The sequence below is a fragment of the Buceros rhinoceros genome, unplaced genomic scaffold (assembly GCF_000710305.1).
Source record: "Buceros rhinoceros silvestris isolate BGI_N320 unplaced genomic scaffold, ASM71030v1 scaffold13933, whole genome shotgun sequence".
Taxonomy (NCBI): Eukaryota; Metazoa; Chordata; class Aves; order Bucerotiformes; family Bucerotidae; genus Buceros; species Buceros rhinoceros.
In genome coordinates this window covers 48,877-70,500 of record NW_010402020.1, presented here as the reverse complement: position 1 = coordinate 70,500, position 21,624 = coordinate 48,877, and the positions used below count along the sequence as shown (strand labels likewise).

At 41.2% G+C, this 21,624-nt stretch overlaps 1 protein-coding gene across 1 annotated transcript in view; it reads left to right on the top strand.

The window, feature by feature from the left end:
* The window catches only part of LOC104490250 (band 4.1-like protein 4B), a gene marked incomplete at its 3' end in the record, with an annotated part of 119,662 nt that overhangs the window by 94,876 nt on the left and 3,162 nt on the right, over positions 1–21,624 (top strand). Inside the window, exons 19-20 of the mRNA XM_010132511.1 lie at positions 1,428–1,553; positions 12,630–12,697. Coding sequence (XP_010130813.1) covers positions 1,428–1,553; positions 12,630–12,697 — 194 coding nt within the window. The remainder of the gene's footprint in view (positions 1–1,427; positions 1,554–12,629; positions 12,698–21,624) is intronic.

Below are 21,624 nucleotides of genomic sequence, written 5' to 3'. Positions count from 1 at the left end.
CCCTCCTCAGTGTTTGCAGAACATTTTCCTCAGGCAACACAATTGCATCTGTGATTTGCTCCACTTGCAGAAAGTGTCCCCTGAGTCTTGATGTTCCTTTCAATCTGCGATCATTCGCAGACCTGAGAGGAGAGTCAGTAAGTTGTTGTTACCCTCAGCTAGTGGGATGCCATGGAGAGGGCGGAAGGAAGGATATAGGAAGCAGGTTTTGCAGTTAAAGGGCTAATCATATGGTAATTTCAGTGGCTAGAAAATGACCAGTTCGGACTTGAAATGTTTTGCCAGAGGTTAACCTCAAGGATGTGCTGGACCTGGTTTAGTGACACCTTTTACATGCTTTGGCTGAAATCTGAATGACAGCGGTACGAACCTGCTCTCTCTGGGTGTGTAGAACCCCTCAGCCTTCACAGCAATGAGAGGGGAAAATGAATGCATGATCTAGGCTGTTACTTGGCTGTAATTCAGGTCTCATTTCCAGGAAGAATGAAGAAGTTTACAGTGACAGTTCATGTTTACAGTACAGTACAGATGTGTCTATCAGGATATGAACATGGAATATTTATTCAGTATTGCTGAAGTTGTTACAAGTAAAAATTTGACCTTTTACCGTTAAGGGTTCACATTTACAGGTTCACATGAGATGTTTCCAGGTCTCATTCATACCCTATTTGTTTATACATTAGGATTACATTGTCCTTTTTTTTCCCCTACTTTTTTTTTTTTTCTTTTTTGCATGGGAAAGGTATTCATGCTGGCATTTCTGCTGGATGTGGTTTGTTCAAGGCACAAAACTTTTAAGGTCATTGTTTGAACACGTCACTAAAGCAGCTGTCCTGAGGTTTTAGATTTCTGATCCAGATCACTGCACAGGTAAAGAGTTGACTTCAAGTGGAAACAGCAGCAGTTAAACTCCCTGGATTTTTCTTTTCTTTTTCATGAAGGGTATTTTGCTTCGCTTGCAATTACGTGGGCATTCCTTCAGATCCCTCTGGTTACATTTTAAAGGCTCTTTCCATTCTTAGGGTGATATAAGAAACCAATGTTCATTATAGTTGAGTGTTGTGAACCTTACCCTCCTCTCCCTGCTGTGGGATATTTTGAGACAATGTTTTCCTTCCTCAGTGTGATCACAGGTTTGGGGAACCACTCTAGGACCTGGCTGGGTTTTCTCCATGTGTCTTCATATCATTTTCTTGCTTCTGTTATTCAGGCTTCCCTGAGGCTTCTCTTGTCTTGAGAATAGTATCAAATCATTAAATATTTTGAAATTTTTTTATTCTAAGATGTGTCTATCAGGATGTAAGCATGGAATATTTATTCAGTGTTGCTGAATCAAGTTGTTATACATAAAAATTAGACCTTTTACCATTTTGTTAACTTATCTTTCTAATGTATGTCACTGTGCTTGTATTTAATATAAAATATAGGGTGAAGACAAGAAAGTATCTGAAAAGACACTTCATGCCCCTGTGTCACCTTCATCTGTACCTGACCATATGAAGTGCAACATCCTTAAAGCTCAAGTGGAAGCTGCTTTTAGAGTAGGCGCCCAGGTAATCTGTGGTTAATACTTCACCTTTCTAGTTTTGGTATAGTTTACACTGATTTTTTTAAAGTAATTTTGTTCCTGAGGAAGAATCTTATTTTATCTCGAGTATCCATGTTGACCTACCTTTCTCAGCTGCTCTGCAGTTTCTTCAGGTAATTTAAAATGATTGGTATGATGGAAGTAGGAAATCCAAATTGTCATGTTTAATACAGCCAAGAGAAGCTGAAAAAATAGGAGAGAAGGCCCCAGGAAATCTCCATGTTTTTATTTTGTCACTAACTTTTTCTTACTTTGTAGCTGAAAAACAATATACCTCTGGAGTTTTCTGAGGCTATCTACTACTCCTGGAAATTGTGGCTAAGGATGTTCTAAAGATAGTCTCTGTGCATCCAGATGAAACCTTTATTTTAGGGGATTATCTTTAGATGTCTTGATGTGAAATGTTAACTAGTCTATGGTTTTCTTACTTGTTTGGTGCTTTTGACTAGATTTTAAGCTGCTATTTTCACTGCTTGGTCAGTGTTTATATAGGGTATGCCTCCTTTCAAAACCACTACAAGTCTTGTAATGGTGTCATGCAACTGAAAACTGCTAGATGGCATGACTGTAAAAAGTTACTTTCCCATTGAGAGCTAAATCTAAGTGAAACCTAAAATACACAGTTCTTTTCAAGTGTAATTTGTTGACAGAAGACAATGCCACTGGTGCGAAAAATGAAGCCAAAAAAATGATTTAGGAACAAAAGTAGAGGCAGAAAGATTGGTATGATTCTTACCCCATGTTCCTGGGGTATTCTGAGGCATTCTTTTCTCTTTAAATACAAATTACTTTGTGCTTCCATTGCTTTGTTTCTTCTCACAATAACATATCAGGTCAACTTGCCCTGCAAATTATTTTGTTAACAATCATCTTTGTGTATTAGTTGTTCCCTAGCATATCTTTCATCCAAGAGCTAGATAACATCTGGTCTAGCTAGACCTAAGGAAGTATCAGAATTTGGTTATTCTGACTGCCCTAGATTTCAAGAACAGAAACCATAAACATGACAGCATGTGAGAGAAGGAGGTTGTTTTTTTCTTCTTCTGGATTTTGCTTAAAGCAGTTCTCTCACCTCTCTGAATTCTGTGTTGTATCAACCATGTTTTATGCAGCATGTTTCTGGTTTGATTGCCCTTGGGTTTGCCCTCATCGGTTTTTCCCATGTGTCTTTCTACAGGACGTCATGGTGTATTTCTCATGTTTGCTTTTTCTCCTGAATATGCTTAACGGTCGTGTTTGACTGGATAGTTAAAGACTGGAAGCAATGTGTGCTGAATATTCAGAATAGAGCATTATTAAAGCAAGATAGGAAATGTGCTTAACATGCATCTCTCGATTCACCTGCTCTGCCTTAATTTCTCACTCGGAGGCTTTCCAAGGGACAACATCCCAGGTTGGCTTTTCTCGCATGCCATAACAGTGTTCTTTAGCTGCTGCTACATTGTAAACATGTTTCAGAGCAAGCTGAGCGTTCCTTTTTTCCTTCTTACCGGTGTTACTTTGTACAAGGCTTTAGCAGTCACATTCTATTAAGCAGGTATCTGTAGGCTTGGCCGCAATGAGAAAAGTCTTATGATTTCAGAGGGGAGGAGGGGAAAGAAGACTGTTGCAGGATAGCACATATTGTGGAAAAATAATGGCATACGGTTCAGATTGAAATCTCTGAAGTTTTCAGTGCTAACGAAGTATGGCTTAAGAGTTATAGGCAGTAAATTGGATGTCACCTTAATCTTGGAAATCCTCATTCAAGTCCCTGCTTAGCCACAAAATTGCCTGTGCAGCTAGAGATGAGTTCTTCTACACTTGAGCTTCCCTTCTGTCAAGTATGAAAGATTACCCTTCTCAGATACCTGGCAAGAATAAGTAAGCAGAGACCAGGCAATAGTCAGCCATCAGAGTAAGAAGCTGTGGCTACACAAGCTCTGGGGAGGGTAGGCAAAGTGTTCATGGTGAAGGAATGAGTAGAAACACACCATCTATCACTGAGAAAATGGGAGAGGGGAAGGGTGCTACAGTAGGCCCTGATAAATCACTATACTAGCATACCACAAAAACCACCCAGTTATCTTCTCTACACCCTTTCCCTAAACAACTAGCTGAATACCACTAGCTAAGCCATTTTCTGGTGGCAGTTCAGTCATCTTCTGGGAAAAGCGAGCTGGGATGGCATTACACTGCTCAGTGTATCCTTTTGAGAGAGCAGATAAGAAGTAGTTTCCTCATGGAAGACAACCATTTAACTCCATGTATTCCTCCAGGGCTGTGATCCTGCCCCTCTCTGACCCCATCTGACATATCCTGCTGCCCAGTACATCTGGAGGACTAACTGTATTATCCTCTGCCCAATTCTATCTTTTGACAGCAGTTCCAAATTAAATCCTTGAGAAGTCCTGCCTTCTGGCCTTATTCTTAAGACTCCGATTTCTCATCTCTTGTTTTCTGTACTGTCATATTTCAACTTACGAGGCAGATAGCGTATGAAGTGTATCTAGGTTCTGTAAGGCGCAGCCTATATTCCTTGAGCTGTAGAGCAATAGAGGCTGTTTTTCCTCATGACAGCATAGATTTTTTTTTTTTTTTTTTTTTTTTATTTCATGGCATCACAAAAAAGATGATGATTTGCTCCTCTCTACCTTGCAAAAGGAAGCAGAAAGAACCAGATTCTGTCTTATGCACACACTATTTGACATGAAATGTTCTTCTAAAGGCCCCAGAAATCTATGGTCTCAGTCATCCTTTATGGGGCTTCTCCATTATACAGTTAGGTGTAAAAGCATGAGAAAAATATTGATGTGCTGTAGGATGAGATCCAAAATTAACAAACTGTTGCTTTAAATATTTGTAACAGTTCTCTCTCTAAGCAGTAGGAATATTTTCAATACCATATGCTACTAACATCAGGATGTGACAAGTTTATGAAGGCACCTCCTGCATGTAGTAGAAGAAGCTGTTCCTTGTTAATTCTGAGAATGGAGTGAATGTTTGCGAGTGGAAAATATAAACCGGGACGAAATTTTCCATAGTTTTCTTTCTTTACGGCAGCTAGACACTAACACCAGAGAGAGCCTTGGGAATGAATTATTCCAATGTTTACAATTTCAAAAATAAAAACGAGAGAATACGTAATACATTTGAAAATACGTTCTGGAGGATGGTCTCTGCACTGCTTAATTTCAGAATTAGGCTGAAGAGCTGTTTATGGCATTCCTAGGGGGCAATACGCCATCTCCCCTGGCTGTAGTCCTGACTTAGAGACCAAAAGTTTGTAAGTTTATGGTGCCAATCACTGAGCCCTGTGTGTTGTTTAGAGCTGTAGAGCAGCAGGAAACTAATAGGAGTGAGTTTGTTTATTTGGTGAAGATAGAAATATTTATGGGCCTTTTTGCTAGCTGGAGAATCAAACTGCAGTGTGCATGGGGATGCTGGAAGCTGAATCTGGGAGCACACTGTCACAGACACTACAGGTGAGAACCACAAGGAACCCACACACGACTGTGGAAACTTGTGGTTTGTGCAGGGCATGCCATACAGTTCCTGCAATTCTAGAGCAAAGGAGTAGTGTTTCACAACACACCTTTCAAACTGTGCCACAGGAATCTGTCACCTTCTAGCTGACAGACTGCATATCACAGTGCCCTCCTAATTAAGCTCCAGAGGAGCACTAAACGCTGTGAAGCAACTGACATCTTTTCTTCTTTGGTTTTTTTTCCTTCCTTTTTCTGCATTTATTCCAGACTCTTCATCTGAGAGGGAGTGGTATAAAGCAGTGGTGAGGAGCTGCCAGAATACAAAAGACCATCTCTCCCTGGCATTTAAACCCTTTTGCAGCTTGCATGAGTCAGCACTGATATGCTGTGATTGAGCAGACGACTCCTTAGTATCACAAAGAGTCCCTTTTGCCAAATAGTTCATGGCCCAGCTGATGGAGGAAAGATACTAGCAGGTTTCAGTTGCTATTTATATCCACTTTGGCTCCGGGCAAATCCTAATTATCCTTATAATTAAGCACAGGCTCCTGAGCAAATGCACAGCTCTCAGCAGAGCTTTTTGTTTTGGAGGGTAGCATGTGTGGTGTTCTAGTAGCTTGTCTTCTACAAGTGGTGTTTGTATTCTCTGCCTGTTTACCCAAGCTTTCCTAAATCCTTGGGCTGGTCTAAGCCTAGCAGGTTAGCACAGGGGAGGAACTGAGATACTGTTTCTCATAGATTTCTCCTGCAGATGATCTTTGCGTTACATCTTTGTCTCCAGACAAGGGATGGCCAAGCTCACTTTTATGATATATTTTTGCAGTGCAGTTTGTGGAGGACAAACAGAGGTGACATTACCACCGAGCTGTTCTTCACTGAGCATTATGGAACGTTTTTGAGGAAAAAGGTGGTGGGAAAAGGTAGTTTGGAGACGCAGCGTTATTTACAGAGAGCATACAAATTCCCATTCCCTTCTGCTTTATCGACCCCAAGGGAAACTCTTGGCTGGCAAGAGGTATCTTTTTTTATCTATCAGCTAGGTTTGGGTTCTTGAGCAATTGATTCCCCTGCCTTGATTCTCAGTAAACAAAGGGACATTTATGCTGAACAAAGGGACGTTCAGTCCTCTAGCTTCTTTCACACGCTAACTTTCTTCACAAGCTTATACACATGTAAATGTTTAGTCCAGGTCGATAGCCATCTCTTTCTTTTTCCTCCCTGTCCTAGGAACAAGTGAGGACCGATGATCTCATCGTTTTGCTTTAAGTATTGCAAATATGTAAGTAAGTGCAGGTTGCTTGTGCTGTCTAGAGTTGCCTAGAGGAAAGGACTGGGCTGTGGTACAGAAAATGTCTCAGAACATGCACAGGTACAGGTGTCATCCTGCAGCCTGTGCTCTCTACACAGATGCAAGCCAAGGCGGCAGATACAAATGAGACTGGGATCTGTGTGTTATTTATGGTAGAAAGGGTGCATAAGCGTGGTGACTCACACGGCTGGTCTGCCTTAGCTACATTTTTGATTCTTTGCCTTTTTCATTGTGCTGTCTCCTTTAAGGAAAGATTCAGGTGTAAGGTCTTGTCAACTTCAAAGTCCAGGTACTTTTGCCATGTATTTCTAGAAAAATTCGCTGTATGTATGTGAGCTTGGTCTTTAGAGCTTTATTCACTTAGGGGGATCTGGATTCAAACCCTAATCAGGTCATGAATGAAAATAGAGTAGGTGAGGGGGAAACATTTGAGGATTTATACTCTTATGCGATCTTTCTTATAATAGGACTTAAACAAATCCTTCTGGATCCCCATAGGAGTTCTTAGCTTTCACTAGATATTGATTTAAGTACCTTGAAAGGATCAGCTTTTCCAACACTTTAACCTCTTTCCATCTTGAATGAGATGCTGTTTGCTTTCCTCTCCTCCCTCCCTCCCTCCATCCTTCCTTATTCACAGCACTGAGCTACTGCACAATTTGACAGTCTTCGCACACAGATCAGAACTGGAGTGTAACAGGTCACAGCTGAGGTGTTCGGGCTGTGGGGGAAGCTCACACAGCTCCTTATGTATGCGATGCCTTCCTTGCTAAAGCTGTTGCTCTTAGTCACCTGCTTGGATGAGCAATAAACTCACCGGCGAATTTCAGGCTAAGTCAAAAGAAGCAACCGCACTGGGACTCTTGACTGCAACAGCAGCGAGCACAACACCGCGTCAGTTATAATTGCTCATAACAATGGAATTTAAAAATGGCTCAGCTTCAAATTCTGTGTTCAGTCACTATAGGGAAACAGGTTTGCTCAACTTTAAAAGCAAAGCTACAGGAAATGAAGGGTGTCAGAGGTATAAAAATACAAGATTTTGAATGTGTGTGGGCCAGGATGATCAATGTATGACACCTGGCAACTCATTAGACGTGTGTCAGCAATGATACCTCAAAGTCGAGGAAAGAGCTGAGGAAATGATGCAGCAGCCTTGCTGAGGTACAGAAGGGAAGGGAGGGTTTAGATAAACAGAATGTGGGAGAAGGGAAATCTTTAATTCTCTGGGATACTGGAGGCAGATGTGGCAGTGGTGTCACAAGACTGTGACAACACATTGTGGATATGTCAGCTATGTCTCCTAGCTGGCATGTTTGTAAGTGCTAGTACATGATAAGACAAATACTCTTAATTGTGGTGATGTGTAGCAGCCCCGCCACAGCCCGGGAGGCACATGGTGCCAGGCCCTGTTCAGAGGGGGAAAACAGAGTAGTCAGTTCCCAAGAGACCTAAGTGTGATGAGTCTGTTCCCAAGAGACCTAACCGTGATGCTTTTCTGCCTGGAAAGATATATGTGACATATTAAATCACCAAGGTAGGTTTACCTTGGCAGGGTGTTCTTCCTGATGATGATGCGTTGCTTAGCCTGTATTATCTAATGAGATCAGCCAACAATCGGTGTGGCTGGCAAATGACAAAAAAGTGTTGATGAAGAGCTGAAAAATCTGGTATGCTTCAGGCTGCCTCAGCATTGTTACAGAACTAGAAAGAGACAAGACAGAGAAGCATTTCCAGGCCCCTGCAGTGAAAGCCGTTGCTTCCTTACCTTTGAAAATCTACAAATATGTGAAAGCTGTGTGGCTCCCCCTTCCTTTCTGCAACTGGTAACTCTGTGAAATTACTAAATAAGAGACATCATGTGTTTCATAGGAGCCTTCAAGACCCTTTCACAGATGAGAACCTGACAACCACCACCACCCACAACCTCCCCCTGCCTTGGCTGCAGTGATCAGATTCTTACTGCGGCCTTTTTTGCTTATTCAGGATATTTCTATTGTAGATCAGATGGGGTGAGAGCTGCAAGCAATTACACTTGTGATGGAAGAGAGGCACAGAGGACACTAGCTCTCTGAGGTGCTTGCTTGAGGTTTGAAGAACGCAAGCCTGCCTTGCACAGTGCCCCGCGGAAGGGAATTAGACGTCCGTGCAGAAGCACAGAAGGCTGCAGTCAAAATTGTGTCTTTCCTGACTTCTCCCACTTGGTACATGCCCAGTGCAACCAAAACTCGTTTTCAGGGTCCTGTTCCCCACCATCCTGAGGCTAACTCTTCCTTCAGATGAAAATAGAAGTAGCTACTGTTCACTAGGCAAATCCAGCCACCAGTGCTTACGAATTCATATGTGGAGTTGCTTCCCTGGGTCAGAAAGTTTCTTATCCCTGCTGGAAAGCCCAGCAGGATCTGATGTAGCGTCCCTGGAGCATCCACGCCATCTCTAGGGCTCCAAAGGACCTGGCTGCCAGGACAGCAGCAGGGGTTGTGGATGCTCAGGATTCAACTGAAAAACAGTCTGAAAATTGTCAGAATCAGCCTGGCAGCCCACAGGTAGATCTCTTAGGCAGCTGTGGGCAAAATCTGGAATTATTTAGATGCTTTTCTCCTCTTTTCATCTTTTGGTGAAACTAGTATTCCCTAGCAACCATCTATGAAGAGAGCTTGTACAACGATGTTTCTGTCCAGGCATGTTTCTTGTCTCTAGTATGCCAAAGTAATGCTTTACCTTTGTTTCTATCACCACCGAGAACGTTAATGGCATATGAAATTGGAACTCTAATAATTTTTCTTTTGCTCTTGGCCCAGTGTAGATAAGAGAATGTCGTTGTGTGGATGGATTATATGAATCGGCCTTTATTTTGTTTGCTTTGCAGTCAAGTAGTCAGAAGAGACACCTTGTTTCTCTTTGGGTAATTATTAAATTAATCCATTTCTGTATAAATGAAGTTTCGAGGACTGCCGTGCCCTGAAAATCCTCCCGCCCAAAGTAGCAGCCTCTGAGCGAGGGGAGAATCTGCCTTGGTTAAAGAGATTGGAATAGCTCCGTGCTTCTCTCTCTGTCCTTACAGGCTGGGCTTTCTATGGGTGACAGAGCCTCTGCCCAGCTCGCCGTGTACATTCCCCACCAGGTACCTCCCGCTAGCCTTGGCTAAACTCCTTTATTCCACTGATGGAGGGCATCATGCAGTGGAAACCCAAATCTGGCCCCAGCATGTGCACTTGTTTCCAAATGAAGGCAAACCAGCTGGGAATTACATTGTGAGAGCGTGTACAAGTATAACCCTTGTTCTACATTCACATCTTTTCAGTAAGGCTGAGGAAGTCCTTGTGTGATTAGTGACTGTGATTTCTGGAGTTAGGAGGAAAAATAGAAGAAACATGCTGTCACCTGATGATTTACTGACCTTCTTCTGAAAACAAACAAACAAACCAAAAGCCAACAAGTGAAGCACAGGTATTACAGTTCCTGATGACTGAACCCCTTTACAGAAATGTTTGCAGGTACAACATTTTACAGTATCTGTTCATCCATAGGCATGGAGGAGAGACATACGACGAGGAGAATTAGCCCCTGCTTATTAATATGAACCTGCCAATGCACATCTGTGGCACCTAGTGTGCATGCCTCAACACTTGAGGCTGTTTGGCCCTCTCCGTTTCTTACACGGTCCCTCTCTCCCTCCAGTTTAGAGTGGGATTACCTGTTCACTGGTCTGCAGAACTTACTTGGGGGTACAGGAGTCTGTTCTGTTCTCTAAAGCATGAGTAATAATGGAGAAAATTAATATCAAGAGAAGTTCCTCAGGATACTAGCAGATCATGCCATTTAGGGATACACCACTTCTTGAGATGCAGGCATAACCTTCCAATGCAAAGAAAGCAAAAGAGAGTGGTAATGTAGTCACAGAGCTGAGAAGAAACCTAGGGTCAACTATTAGGGATTAATAGAGTGAAGTCCTCTCAACTGGCTAATGAGGTTCATGACCTAAAGTGTTTAAGTAGGTGGAATAATAATTTCATTCCTGCATTGCATCCTTGATCTCCCTATTCTCCTTTCTAGTGTCGTGTTCTAGTGCATCTTAAAATGCAGTTCAATTAATTTGAAAATTGGAATAAAGTAAATTAAGGAGTGGACAATTTGACATACAATATTCAGCTAGCTTGTCAGGCTTAACAATAAAATGTTGTAAAGACATCGACGTGGAAGAAGAGACTGTGTATTAAGTTTCTGAAAACTGGATTCATGTTTACAACTTTCAGAAACGAAACAGCTTTATAAAAAGCATTATAATTTCTGTAGAACAAAGAAATACTACTTCAGTGCTTATCTATGCCAACAAAAAATAAGATTTTTAATGTTTTCTCTCAATTCCTTAGAAAACATTTTCTTTCTTTTGAAGAAAGCACTAGATTTTGAATAAACATTATGCTAGACAGAGCTACTAGAAGACCAGTAAAAAAAAAAGTTTTCTAGAGCTGAGCTAAGTTTTTTAAAGTTGTGAATTTATCGAAATTTAAAAATTGCACTCCTGAAATCATTCACAGTGTGACACTAATTCATCGAAAGTTTTAGCTGCAAGATATTTGGTGGCTGAGTTACAATGATGGTAATGGTGTGATTATGTCCCACTTTTATCTGATTCCTGAATGTTTAGAGCATTTGCTGAGGAAACCTCTGGCTAAGGGGTATTAAACTCAAATACATAAGAGCACTGTTCTGGGGTGGAGCTTCTGCAGTACCTGCTGCTGATCCTGTTCTCCTCTGAGAAACTAGCTGTAACCTACCCCCTACGAGAGGGACAAACCTGCTGATGAGGTTCAGAGGGTCCCCTTACTGCTGAAGGTGGGCTTGGTGTCAATATAAAAGGTGCAACAACTCTAACAGGAAGGGTTGTGGCGGGACTTATCTCAAAATGCTCCCTAACCCATCACCTGAGGTACTTGCCTGGGCTGGAGTAGGCCCAGGGCAGAGTTCCCTTTCTGCCAGGCTCCCAGTAGTTCCAGTTTAATTGCTCATACAGCTAATTGTGTGTACAAGCTGGAACAGTCTGTTCCCACCGTGGCTGATGCTCTGGTAAATAATGACCTGGGAGGTGGCAATGAGGGTTTTGTTCTCTGTGGCAAAAGAGGGAAATAAACCTAAAACTATCACAACTTGGGCAATTTCCCTGAGCATCCCTACTGATATTTGGTAGTTCATTGCTAAGTTATAGAAGAAACTCAGCTTTGGTTTTGTTTCTTTTTCTTATGAGTAGTCTCAGAAATATATCAGTTTGTGTTGAATGGAGGGTCTCACAACAAATTTACAGTATTTTAACTGGCCTGTAAAATCCTTTGATTTGTATTTGATGGATACGGAGGAACCCGTCTCAGCCTTTTTGAAAAGGGTGAGACTGACACATTCAATTCAATTTGGTCCAGACCAGTGGCCTCAAATTATTATGGTTCAGATATTGAACACTGAAAAATCACGCTGTCGTAGGACCGTATCAGTTCCCTTCCTATTTAGCAGAATGGAAATGTCAGAACCTGCCAAGTCCATTACTGATTTGGAGATACTCTGGAGTCTTCAGCCAGTATTTTCTATAGAGTGTTGCACTGACACTGGCATTTACGCATGGATTGTGGAACTCTGCATCTCAGTTGAAGAGTATAATCTGCCAACACCTGCCCAAACTGGGCATTTCCTGAGTAATCAAGCAATTTTCATGTAAGTCATTTTGCAATACTAGTATTTTCAACTCTATAGACAAATGGTGAGAGACAGGACTCTGTAATTTAGCAGACAGCAGTAGTGATGAGGTTTTCTGTGAATTTCATGTACTGTGTGATTATATGAAGGGGATCCCATTTTTCAATTAATTTTTCAAAGAAAAGTTGGCATCATTATTTTGGTTAGACTACATAAATATTTATTCTACTCTAATTAAAAGAACAACTCAACCACGTTATGTTTTCCTGGGTTCATTTTTACTATTTCTGCTCAGATGCTTTCTAGAGGAATCATAAAAACCAGTGTTTCTTTCTTTTCCCTCCTGTATCCCTATCCAATCTCTTCCTAACTCTGTTGCTCTGCACATTGTACATCACTGTGAATATCAGTTGTAGAGATGAAAAAAAAAAATTACTGTGCCTTTTAAACCTGGGCAGAGTAGGCAGTTTGGGTATTGCAGTTTTCTGGGATGCTTACGGGAATATTTTTTTAATAAACAGTTGAGTTATCATAAGCGTATGGAAGTTGTCCTAAACTTTGGTTCCTTTTTTAACAGGCTGTGAAAGAAGAGACCTCTTTTGTAAATCCCAGTAAGACCACCAGCCTGCAGGACCCTAATGTAAGGTCTGTTACTTCTTGTCCGTAGGGAAAATATCGAATAAATGCATGATATAGTGAAGCATTTTCTAAATATTATCTCAAACAGGTGTTGCAAGTCAGTTTGCTCCTCCCCAAGTTGCTGTGTACTGTTCACCAAGCAATGGCCTGAGGAGAAGGTGTCTGTCAGAAGGGTGCTTATTTTATGCACATGTATCAGATACAGTTGAAGAATTAATAAAAGCTCAACTTTAAAAATCAGACCAAGTGTATATACTTAAACAATTGATAAAAGCTCAAGGTAAAAAATCAGGTGTAGTGACAAACTCAGAAAAGCTTATATAAAAATAAGTCAATTTTCATGACTTTTGTATCAGAAGCATGCTAGGTGTCCAAACTGGAACATCCTTGTGTTTCTGTTCTTCTGATTTGTGCAAGTTGGGTTGTTTTGGTTTTGTTTTGGTTTGTTTTTTTTTTCCTTGTTTCCAGAAGAAAAGGCATTTGGTATACAGCCTTCAGAAAAATGGCTCATTTGTAGACATTAGTGACTATTTTGGACTGTACTTTTATTCCGTTGATAATGAATAGTAGTCTTCCTTTTTGGGGTGTCCATTTTGAGGAGGAGTGTTAATTGTAAATGTTATTTGAATGGCGTTGTATTGTCCTTCAGCAGGGTTTACATCATGGATGTCTGGAAATTGCCTGCCTCTATACGTATGGTAGTGTCATCACTTTGTTTGTCTTTAGTGTCCACATCTGAGAGGAGAGTTTGATGAAAAAAACATTAGAGATTTAAAGCACAGTAATCAGACTGGCTGTTAATCAGCTAATTATGCTATGTATATGTTGTGTATACATTTATATCTATGGAATACACATATGTACTAGAGCACTAGTCATCTCATGATTTTATTTTATGACTTTCTGATGGTGACTCTTGCAACTGAAAGTAGACATTTAAGCATCTTATATAAAAGTCTGGATGAGGGGGTTAATGAATTACATTTGACAAATCATTCCAAACTCAAAAAGAAACAGTTAAAGCTGTGAAAATTGGTCAACCCTTTTCTCAAATGTGTATCTTTCCTATAAGCTGATAAGTCAGCAACAGTTTTCAAAAAACATTTCAGTCAGAAATTCCTCTCTGATCAGATTGGACTAGCAGAGCTGCTATGTTTTCTTAGTGAAAGCAGGCACCTAGAGAAGAACGGTGAGAATGGTTGATGGGTGCTGAAGCAGGAGGAGACATGAGAAGTGATGCTCTATTTTTTTGTGGCTGTCCCTGGCGTTCCTGCAGTACAGCTGCAGTGATTCCCACTTCCCCATGTCTCTCATCTCAGGACACCCTGCAAAGCTGTAACTTCCAGCCTGGCAGGCTGTGATTTTCCCATTTGTTTGTCCAAGAGGATAATTAAGAGAATAATTGATATTTAGAATCACTCGCTTTTCTCGTGTGCTATTGCCCTTTTTAGACTTTTGCAAAACTTTCTTAGGGACACTGAGAAAATTCATCACTTATGTTACACAGTGACCTATTTCTTTGTTTAGAAGAAGTGGCTTTCATGTATTGTCTTTGCCACAGCACCCTGTCTGTGTTGGATTGCTGTCACTTCCAGAAGCTCTTCAGGAGCACTTGTTTTGTAAAGCCCTGTGCAATTTGGAATGTGGCTACAGACTTGTTTTCCTTACTCTCCTTTGCTGAACTCCTGCATAGCATCTGTAGAAAAGCCTTTCTGTTTCACATTTTAGAATAGATTCTATCCTGCTACATCATGCTAAGCTGTGAGTTACGTGCTTTGCAAGGTGAAGTACTCTTTAGCATGAATAAGGATGTCAACCTGGCTGCAAAGCTAATTTTACTGTTCTCTTTTGCGTGTATCCAAGCTTACAAACTCATAAAAGCCGCTTTGGATTTCTCAGTACACAGGTGTATATTTGTCTGATGTTTATTTCTATCTGGTTTATGTCAAGCATTGTTTCTTCTACAGTCGGTTGTGCCAAATGAAATGGTATTGGTTTACTGCTTGTGTCTGTGTCCTGGAGGTGCAAATATACAAGTAATCAGTGCTCAGGGGCAGACCAATTTTAACAGTCTGCCTGCAAAACTAGGGAATAGTGCAAGATAAATTTAGTGTCTAACCAATTCTCTTTCTCTTTCAAGTGGCTTCCCTTTCTGCAGGGATATATGCACCCTTGCAGACAGCCAGCATGTGACCTATTTGCCAATAACATCCTCTATAACTTCAATTTTGTAGACTTGGATAGACATAAATGAGCCTTTGCTCTCCTAGGAGTTGCATCTGAGTAGAGCCAAGGATTAGTTCATAATGGTCAAACGAGTCACCAGGGAGTTTTTTCTCTACTTTAGTCGAGAAATACACAAGTATTCTTTGTAAAAAAAAGCCTTCCCCATGCAATATAATTTTTATTCCTGCAGACATTTCTGTAGAAAACACCTGTGAATGTTTGAGGAATGTTTGTTTGCTGAAATAATCTTACCAGCTGAAACCAGTATCTGTCTCAGCTATTTAACAATACTCCACTCTTTTCATGCAAGGGATTTATAGCAGGGACAGTGACCTCATGTATTTGATTACTGATGACTGTACAATGCTCTAGCAAAACGCTCTGTTTTGTCCAGACTCAAGACATTGGGAAGTTTGTTCAGACCAGCTATAAGCAAACATAAGCAGTTTTGATCAGTAACTGAAGTGTGAATTGTTCAGACAAGTAGGGAAATAGAAGGTAAGGAGGGCAGTTGTACTTGTTTGATTAAAGAACTGTGTCTCTTTGCTACCATTTTGTCTGCTCGTCTGTTGCCACTCCGACGATTACACTTCTAATGAATTAACTGCTTGGATGTGGCCTGTAATCCCCCTGAGCAATTATTTTAGCATCTGCCATAGCAGACTTGATTTGGCTAACAATTGCTGTAGCTCTTTGTAGAATTAGTTCTGGTTCAACTAGTAATTACTCGTATGTATGCGTGGTATAGCCATGTTGGCTACAAAGCAGCTCTCTAGTCATTTCGTTGGGCATGGCCTCAGAACAATGCTGTGCTTATACAAAGTTGTCATGTATCAGTCAGTTTATTCACCTGTTTTCTCTGTTGGCAAACTGCAGATACTTCTAGACCTAAATAATTTTAAATATGGGGGAAAAAAAACAGCTGAAGCTGATACTGCACTGTTTTGTAAGCTTTCAGGAGGGGAAAGCTTGTGAAATTTGCTCCGTTATTTGGTGTGCAGGCTGGAAGTGCAAGATTGTCTCCTGATTTTCCTCTTGATAGCTAACCTGTACACATCAGATTAAGCTGCAGGAGGATGTGGGATCACAGATGAGTACAGTCCTCTCTCCTTGGTTTTGGAGCGCAGGGCTGTATGTCTCTATAGCTTTCCCACCTCTGGGTAGGATTTTTCTTTTTTTCTCCCAGACTGTTTCAAGTGCTGGCTCCCACATTCAATGATGAAAAATCTGGTGACTCAGTAACCCCATATGTGCTGCAGTGTCCTAGCTTACACTCTCCTTAATCCTCATTTAAGACTGACATAGTGCCCTATGAATTGGGACATAGTCGTACATTTCCTTCCCCGACCCTGCTGCTCTGCTGATAACCCCTCGCAGAGCAGCAGATCTGGACAGTGGCAGCAGGGGAGGAGTGGGATGGTTACCTCAGCTGAATCCATCCAGGCTGCACATGACAGAGCTCTCAGCTGAACAAACTCGAATGAGAGCAACTGACAGGAGGGGGATTTCAAAAGCGAGTTCAATAGGAGAGCCACGTGTTGTCTTGATAAGACACAGCAGTCCTACCAAGAAGAGTTAGATGTGTCTTTACTGCATCTCTGTTGTAACAGACCTGAAAGTACACACATTTTCATCAACACCCAAGTAACACGTGCAGAGAAGTACAGCCCAGCTATATAGCTGGAGCATAAGCATTTTGGACAAGGCAGGACATGATGTTGGTTTTCAGAAGAAATACCTCAAAAAACCCATGTTATTTATGTATTTGCATTATTTTTCTTTTTCTAGTGCCTGTATCAAATCAAGAAGAGATACAGTTAGTCTGCAGTTACTCCCTCGGATAGGGAGGCATGCTTTGTTAAGGCATATAGTAAAAATGCGTTTGTGTGAACATTGGTCTAGTTTGGAATTTGCATGCTAGTCATTCTGCAATGATTTTTAATGTTATTTCTTTTGGATGTAGTTTGCAAGAGAGGCAGTGATCATGTTAGTCCTTTTTATAACCAACAAGAGGAATTAATCTTCCACTAGAGCTAGAAGAGCCTTTCTAACAGGACGTTTTTTTCTATGGTGATGTAAGGAAAGGACCTGTCTTGGTGCTGAATGGGCCAGAAAGGATTATGAAGAAGTAACAGAGATATTTCCCTGTCTGTTAGAAACTTCCTCACCCCCAGACATCTGCCTCAATGTCCAGATGAAAGTGTTGAGGCAGAAGTGTTCAGGGAGAATTTGCTCATTAGATATCTAGTTTAATTCAGGTTTGAGGTTACTGCATGTTCTTACGTATGTTTTGGTAAGGCTCTCATCACCAGCCTCCAGCTGGGATTTTTAATTTTATTCTTTTCACCTTGAGAGATCTGGGTTCAGGCTGTGTGCGAGAACTGTCGTATAAAGAAGGAAGTATAAAATACTGTAGAAAATATAAAAATGAAAATTGTAGTCACCTGGTTTCTTTTCACCTCTGGTCTCTCTTTCCTCTTGATCAGAGGCCTGGCCCCTCTAGCAATTAGGGATGTGGAGGTTTCTCTCTTGCACCATATCACATGAATGTGAATCACGTAATCACCTCCTCACCATTTTGTAAGTCTCACCCTTAGTAAAGGGGCTGCTAGAAAAATAAACTCTTGAACTTTCCTTCCAGAAATTTACCACCTAAATGCCAGCCTGCTTCATCTGTTAAATGTAATAAATATATAGCTAATCACAGAACCCCTTCAAGATAATTCCTTCCTTTACACCTCTCCTTATTCAAAGCTTTGCCAGGCAGAAGCAGCATCTGTACAGCTTCCCCAGCGCCTGTACACGAACTTCGGAAAACTCTTTGAATTAGCAGTGTTCTCTCTGGCTATGACCACCTGGGTAAGACTCTAGTTTGTATACTTGTGTGCATGTGCGCACAGATTCACACACACAGAGTTTGACTATATAAAGGTTTACACTTCTCTTATTTTGTTCTCTACTTCAACAATGTCTGAATGTAATTCCCAGCGTAACTCTGCTGTACCGGCTTCAGGAATTCCAGTGAGTGAAGAATTAGACCAAATCGGTCAGATACCAGGAACTGCTCTTACTTTGCCACAAAGCAAGATACTGGCTGTCCTTGGGCATGCCCTGTTTGCCAAGCCAAACTTTCATCTTAGGACAAGTCAGACAGTGGAAATGCTAGCAAAAATGCCTGAAGTTAGATAAAGTTTGGTACGCAACTGAAGTCAAATTTGTAAGACCGGAATTATCTGGCAACGGGATTTGCTGATAACGGACTTTCTTCTTCATGGCCACTCAGAGCTCAGGAAGTTTTAGACATGATACATGTCTGATTCAGGTGATCTAGCTGAAGGCCTCGAAGAGCTGGTATATGCAGGCACCAACACCTTCTTCATCTGCTAAATGTTAGTCTTCATTTTGAGAGTAGCTGTTTACCGTTACACACACAAGATTATCCAGATGTTAAATTAGGTACAGTCTTTTGAAGTTATGTTTTGGAAAATTGAAGTAGTAATTGACATTGTTTCTGAGAAATTTTAGTTATTTGTCATAGAATTATAGAACTGCCGATTGGAAGGGTCATCTGGAGGTCATCTGGTACAGCCTCCTGCTCAAAGTAGGACTGTCACCAACACTAGATCAGGTCAGCCATGACTCTGGCTGAATTTTAAAAACCTCCAAGAATGGAGATTATATACTGTTTTATGAAGAATACTGATCAAATGTATAAATGCAAGTTCCTGCACTTCTGAGGCAGGTGCCCAAGTGTTGTCAGTCAAGAGCCCTCTTCAACTGAAGCCCTCAAGTTGGCTGGTCAGTTATTCCTGTTCTTGTCACTGTTGCCACTTCCTGTTGTGCACCATATGGTTTATTTATGGACTGCAATATTTATTTTCCCTTATAATATGCTTCTGGATTGCTACCAGCTTTGGCATGCTTTATATCCCAAATGGTTCAGGATTTGTCTGTACATTTTTTTCTGTTTAGACCAACTGCTGTGTCACCCTTTGTTGATCCTTGTAATCTGAATTATCTCATCTTTCATAGGATTGCAAATAGCAATATTCTTCTTATGTGGGAGTAGGTATAAGCACCAGCTGGTACTTTGTGCATTCATTTATTCTAATTTTCTTCCTAAATCTTCCCATCCAAAACCAAATTATGCTATTACATTAAGACTAATTATATTAGGAGCTGCTCAACACATAATGTAAAATTAAATGTTATCTCACAGAGCTTGATGATGCTCCAGACCACAAAAGATGGGTAGAAAATATTAAATTATATCAAGTTATACAGGGTGCAGATGAATCAGGAGAACTAGTCTCAAGCACTCTTCTTGATGTCCAATGCAGAGAGAGCTTTGCTCGTACAGATCGTCAGAATGTGATTCCCCTGCTGTGGCTCGTGCACTTGATGTACACTGGGCTTTGAGTCTGACTGCCTTTCAATTTATGAGAATATGCCATACACCTTTTTTGACCAAAGTGATGATACTTCTTACATACAACTTTTGTGTATCGTCAAAGGAGGAGTGTCACTCTAAGTAATGTATGCATTCTCGTGCTTTTCCCTTTCTCACCTGCACAGACTATGATAACGTGTCAATTACTGTCTCTGAGCTAACAGTCTGCTGATGTGGTGCAATGTGAATCTGAACCAGGGAACTTTGGCTCTCTGCAGGTGCTCTCAGGATATGATTGAAGCCAAAGACCACATTCAAATATCTCCTTCTAAATGCATTGTGAAATATTCTGGGAAATCTAAAAACATTTTCTGTGTTGACTTTTTCCTAACAAATATTAATTGCTCTTAAAAAGATGCCTTTTCATTCAGTCTTCATCCGAAAATTTTTTAAAAAGCCATTCATTCTCCCATTGAAGGACTTCAGGCAGTGTTTCCAAAACCAATCTGGTCTAGTGGAAAGTGTCTCTGCCCATGGCTGGGGCTTGGAACTAGATGATCTTTAAGGTCCCTTCCGACCTGAATCATTCTATGAAACACACATCTGCCTGGCCTCAGTCCAGTGGGCAGGTTAATGGGTCTGCTACTCTGGGTTTTTACAGGAACCTCACCCAGTAATTTCTTCATCAAAGTCATAACTTCGAGCTGAACTCTTGCATACCCTTTACATGCCAGTCTGCATTAAAGATTGCAGATAGGACACCTAGGTATGTTCTTTGACTTCATTCCAAGTATTAAAGACCTCCTTGACCTGTTGCCTGAAGTCAGATGCTGATGTTTGTAATTGTAGTCTTAATCTCCAAACAGAGAAAGAAGCAGTACTCAGACCTTTCAGATGAGGTTAAGTTGATGAAATACCCTACTGAATGAGCATTCTTTTGGCCACGTCCCTTCAACTGCACCTAGGCTCTTTGAAAACCACAGTGTTTATAATGGCTGCTGTACAGAGATGTAGGATTTGTAGCTCTGTTTGACCTTAGATACTGGTTTGACTGCAACATTACTCTGAGCTGGGGGAAAAGGACAGATTCTGTATCGTTATTATCTATCTGTTGGATCAGAGGAGCACCACATTTTTGTCCGCACTGCAGATATGTTTTCATTAGAAGGGCATGGGAAGGGAGGGAATTTTTTCCTTTAAAAGAAACAGAACTCAAGTGAGGAGGGTAAGGAAAGCCTGCAAGCTGCTGCTCTGTAGCAAGGAACTTCACTGTACATCTGCAATATATATGGGAGGTGGGGAGGGAGGTAAAAAGAATAAAAAAGCTTTATTCTGAAAGTTTGGAGCTGGCAATAGCTTTCAACAGTCCAAATAACATTTTGGAGAGCTAACCTGTCTTCTGAGAAAAGCTACCTTACCGGTGTGAAAAAGCCAGGTATTGTCTCAACTTCAGATGGCCATAACTTTGGAAAACAAGTTAAGTGCAAAACCCTTAGAGTACAGACTTGGTAAAATTTGCACATTTGTGTATGTTTGCTTAGCTAGTTAGGCTATGCCTTTGATACACGAGAGGGTAAATCTATCAAATATTTTTCCTCTTCTTTTTCCTTTTTTTTTTTACATGAATCAGCATCTGAAGGCAGGTGGCTGTATCCTTGTATCCCTTTAGCCTCTATTTCTTGGCCTTAATGTGGGAGAATGGAGGGAGAAAGATTGTTCCAGATAGCAAAACAGGCACAAACAGAAGCGAAGAAGATAAAACTTGCTGAAGACAAACACAGAAAGCAGTTCCCCCAGCAGACTTCGATGGTTTTAAAATTCCGAACTGGATTCTGGAGGGAAAGAGAAGTTATTTTATCCCTTTCAGCTTATTAGGTGCACAGTCGTTTGCTCCCACTTGCCATGTTTCAAGCAAGCATGGAGGTCTGCCTGGAGCCAGCTTAGCAGGGAAGAAGGAAGGCATGTCAGTCCGTAGAAGCCGCGGTGCACAAAGGGGTGGTGCAGGCACCAGCACAGCCCCAGCCCTGTGAACTACTCTCCCTATTACAGCTGAGCCAGGGTGGGGTGGGACACCCCTAGTCTCTCAGCATGGGCATGTACATCATGTCTCTGAGGAAGATTCAAGCTAGATCAGTGGACATTTGTGGTCACTTGAAATGTTCCTCAGTGTATGTTTTTTGTGAGCAGTTTTGGTTTCAGTAGCACTGTTGGCTGCTACTCTGAGAACAAAACAAATTCCTTGGTTTTGGGGGCGATCTGCCTCTCTACAAGTTGTTCATGTTTCTGTTCAGGCTTGTGAAATGGCCTGAAGCTGGTT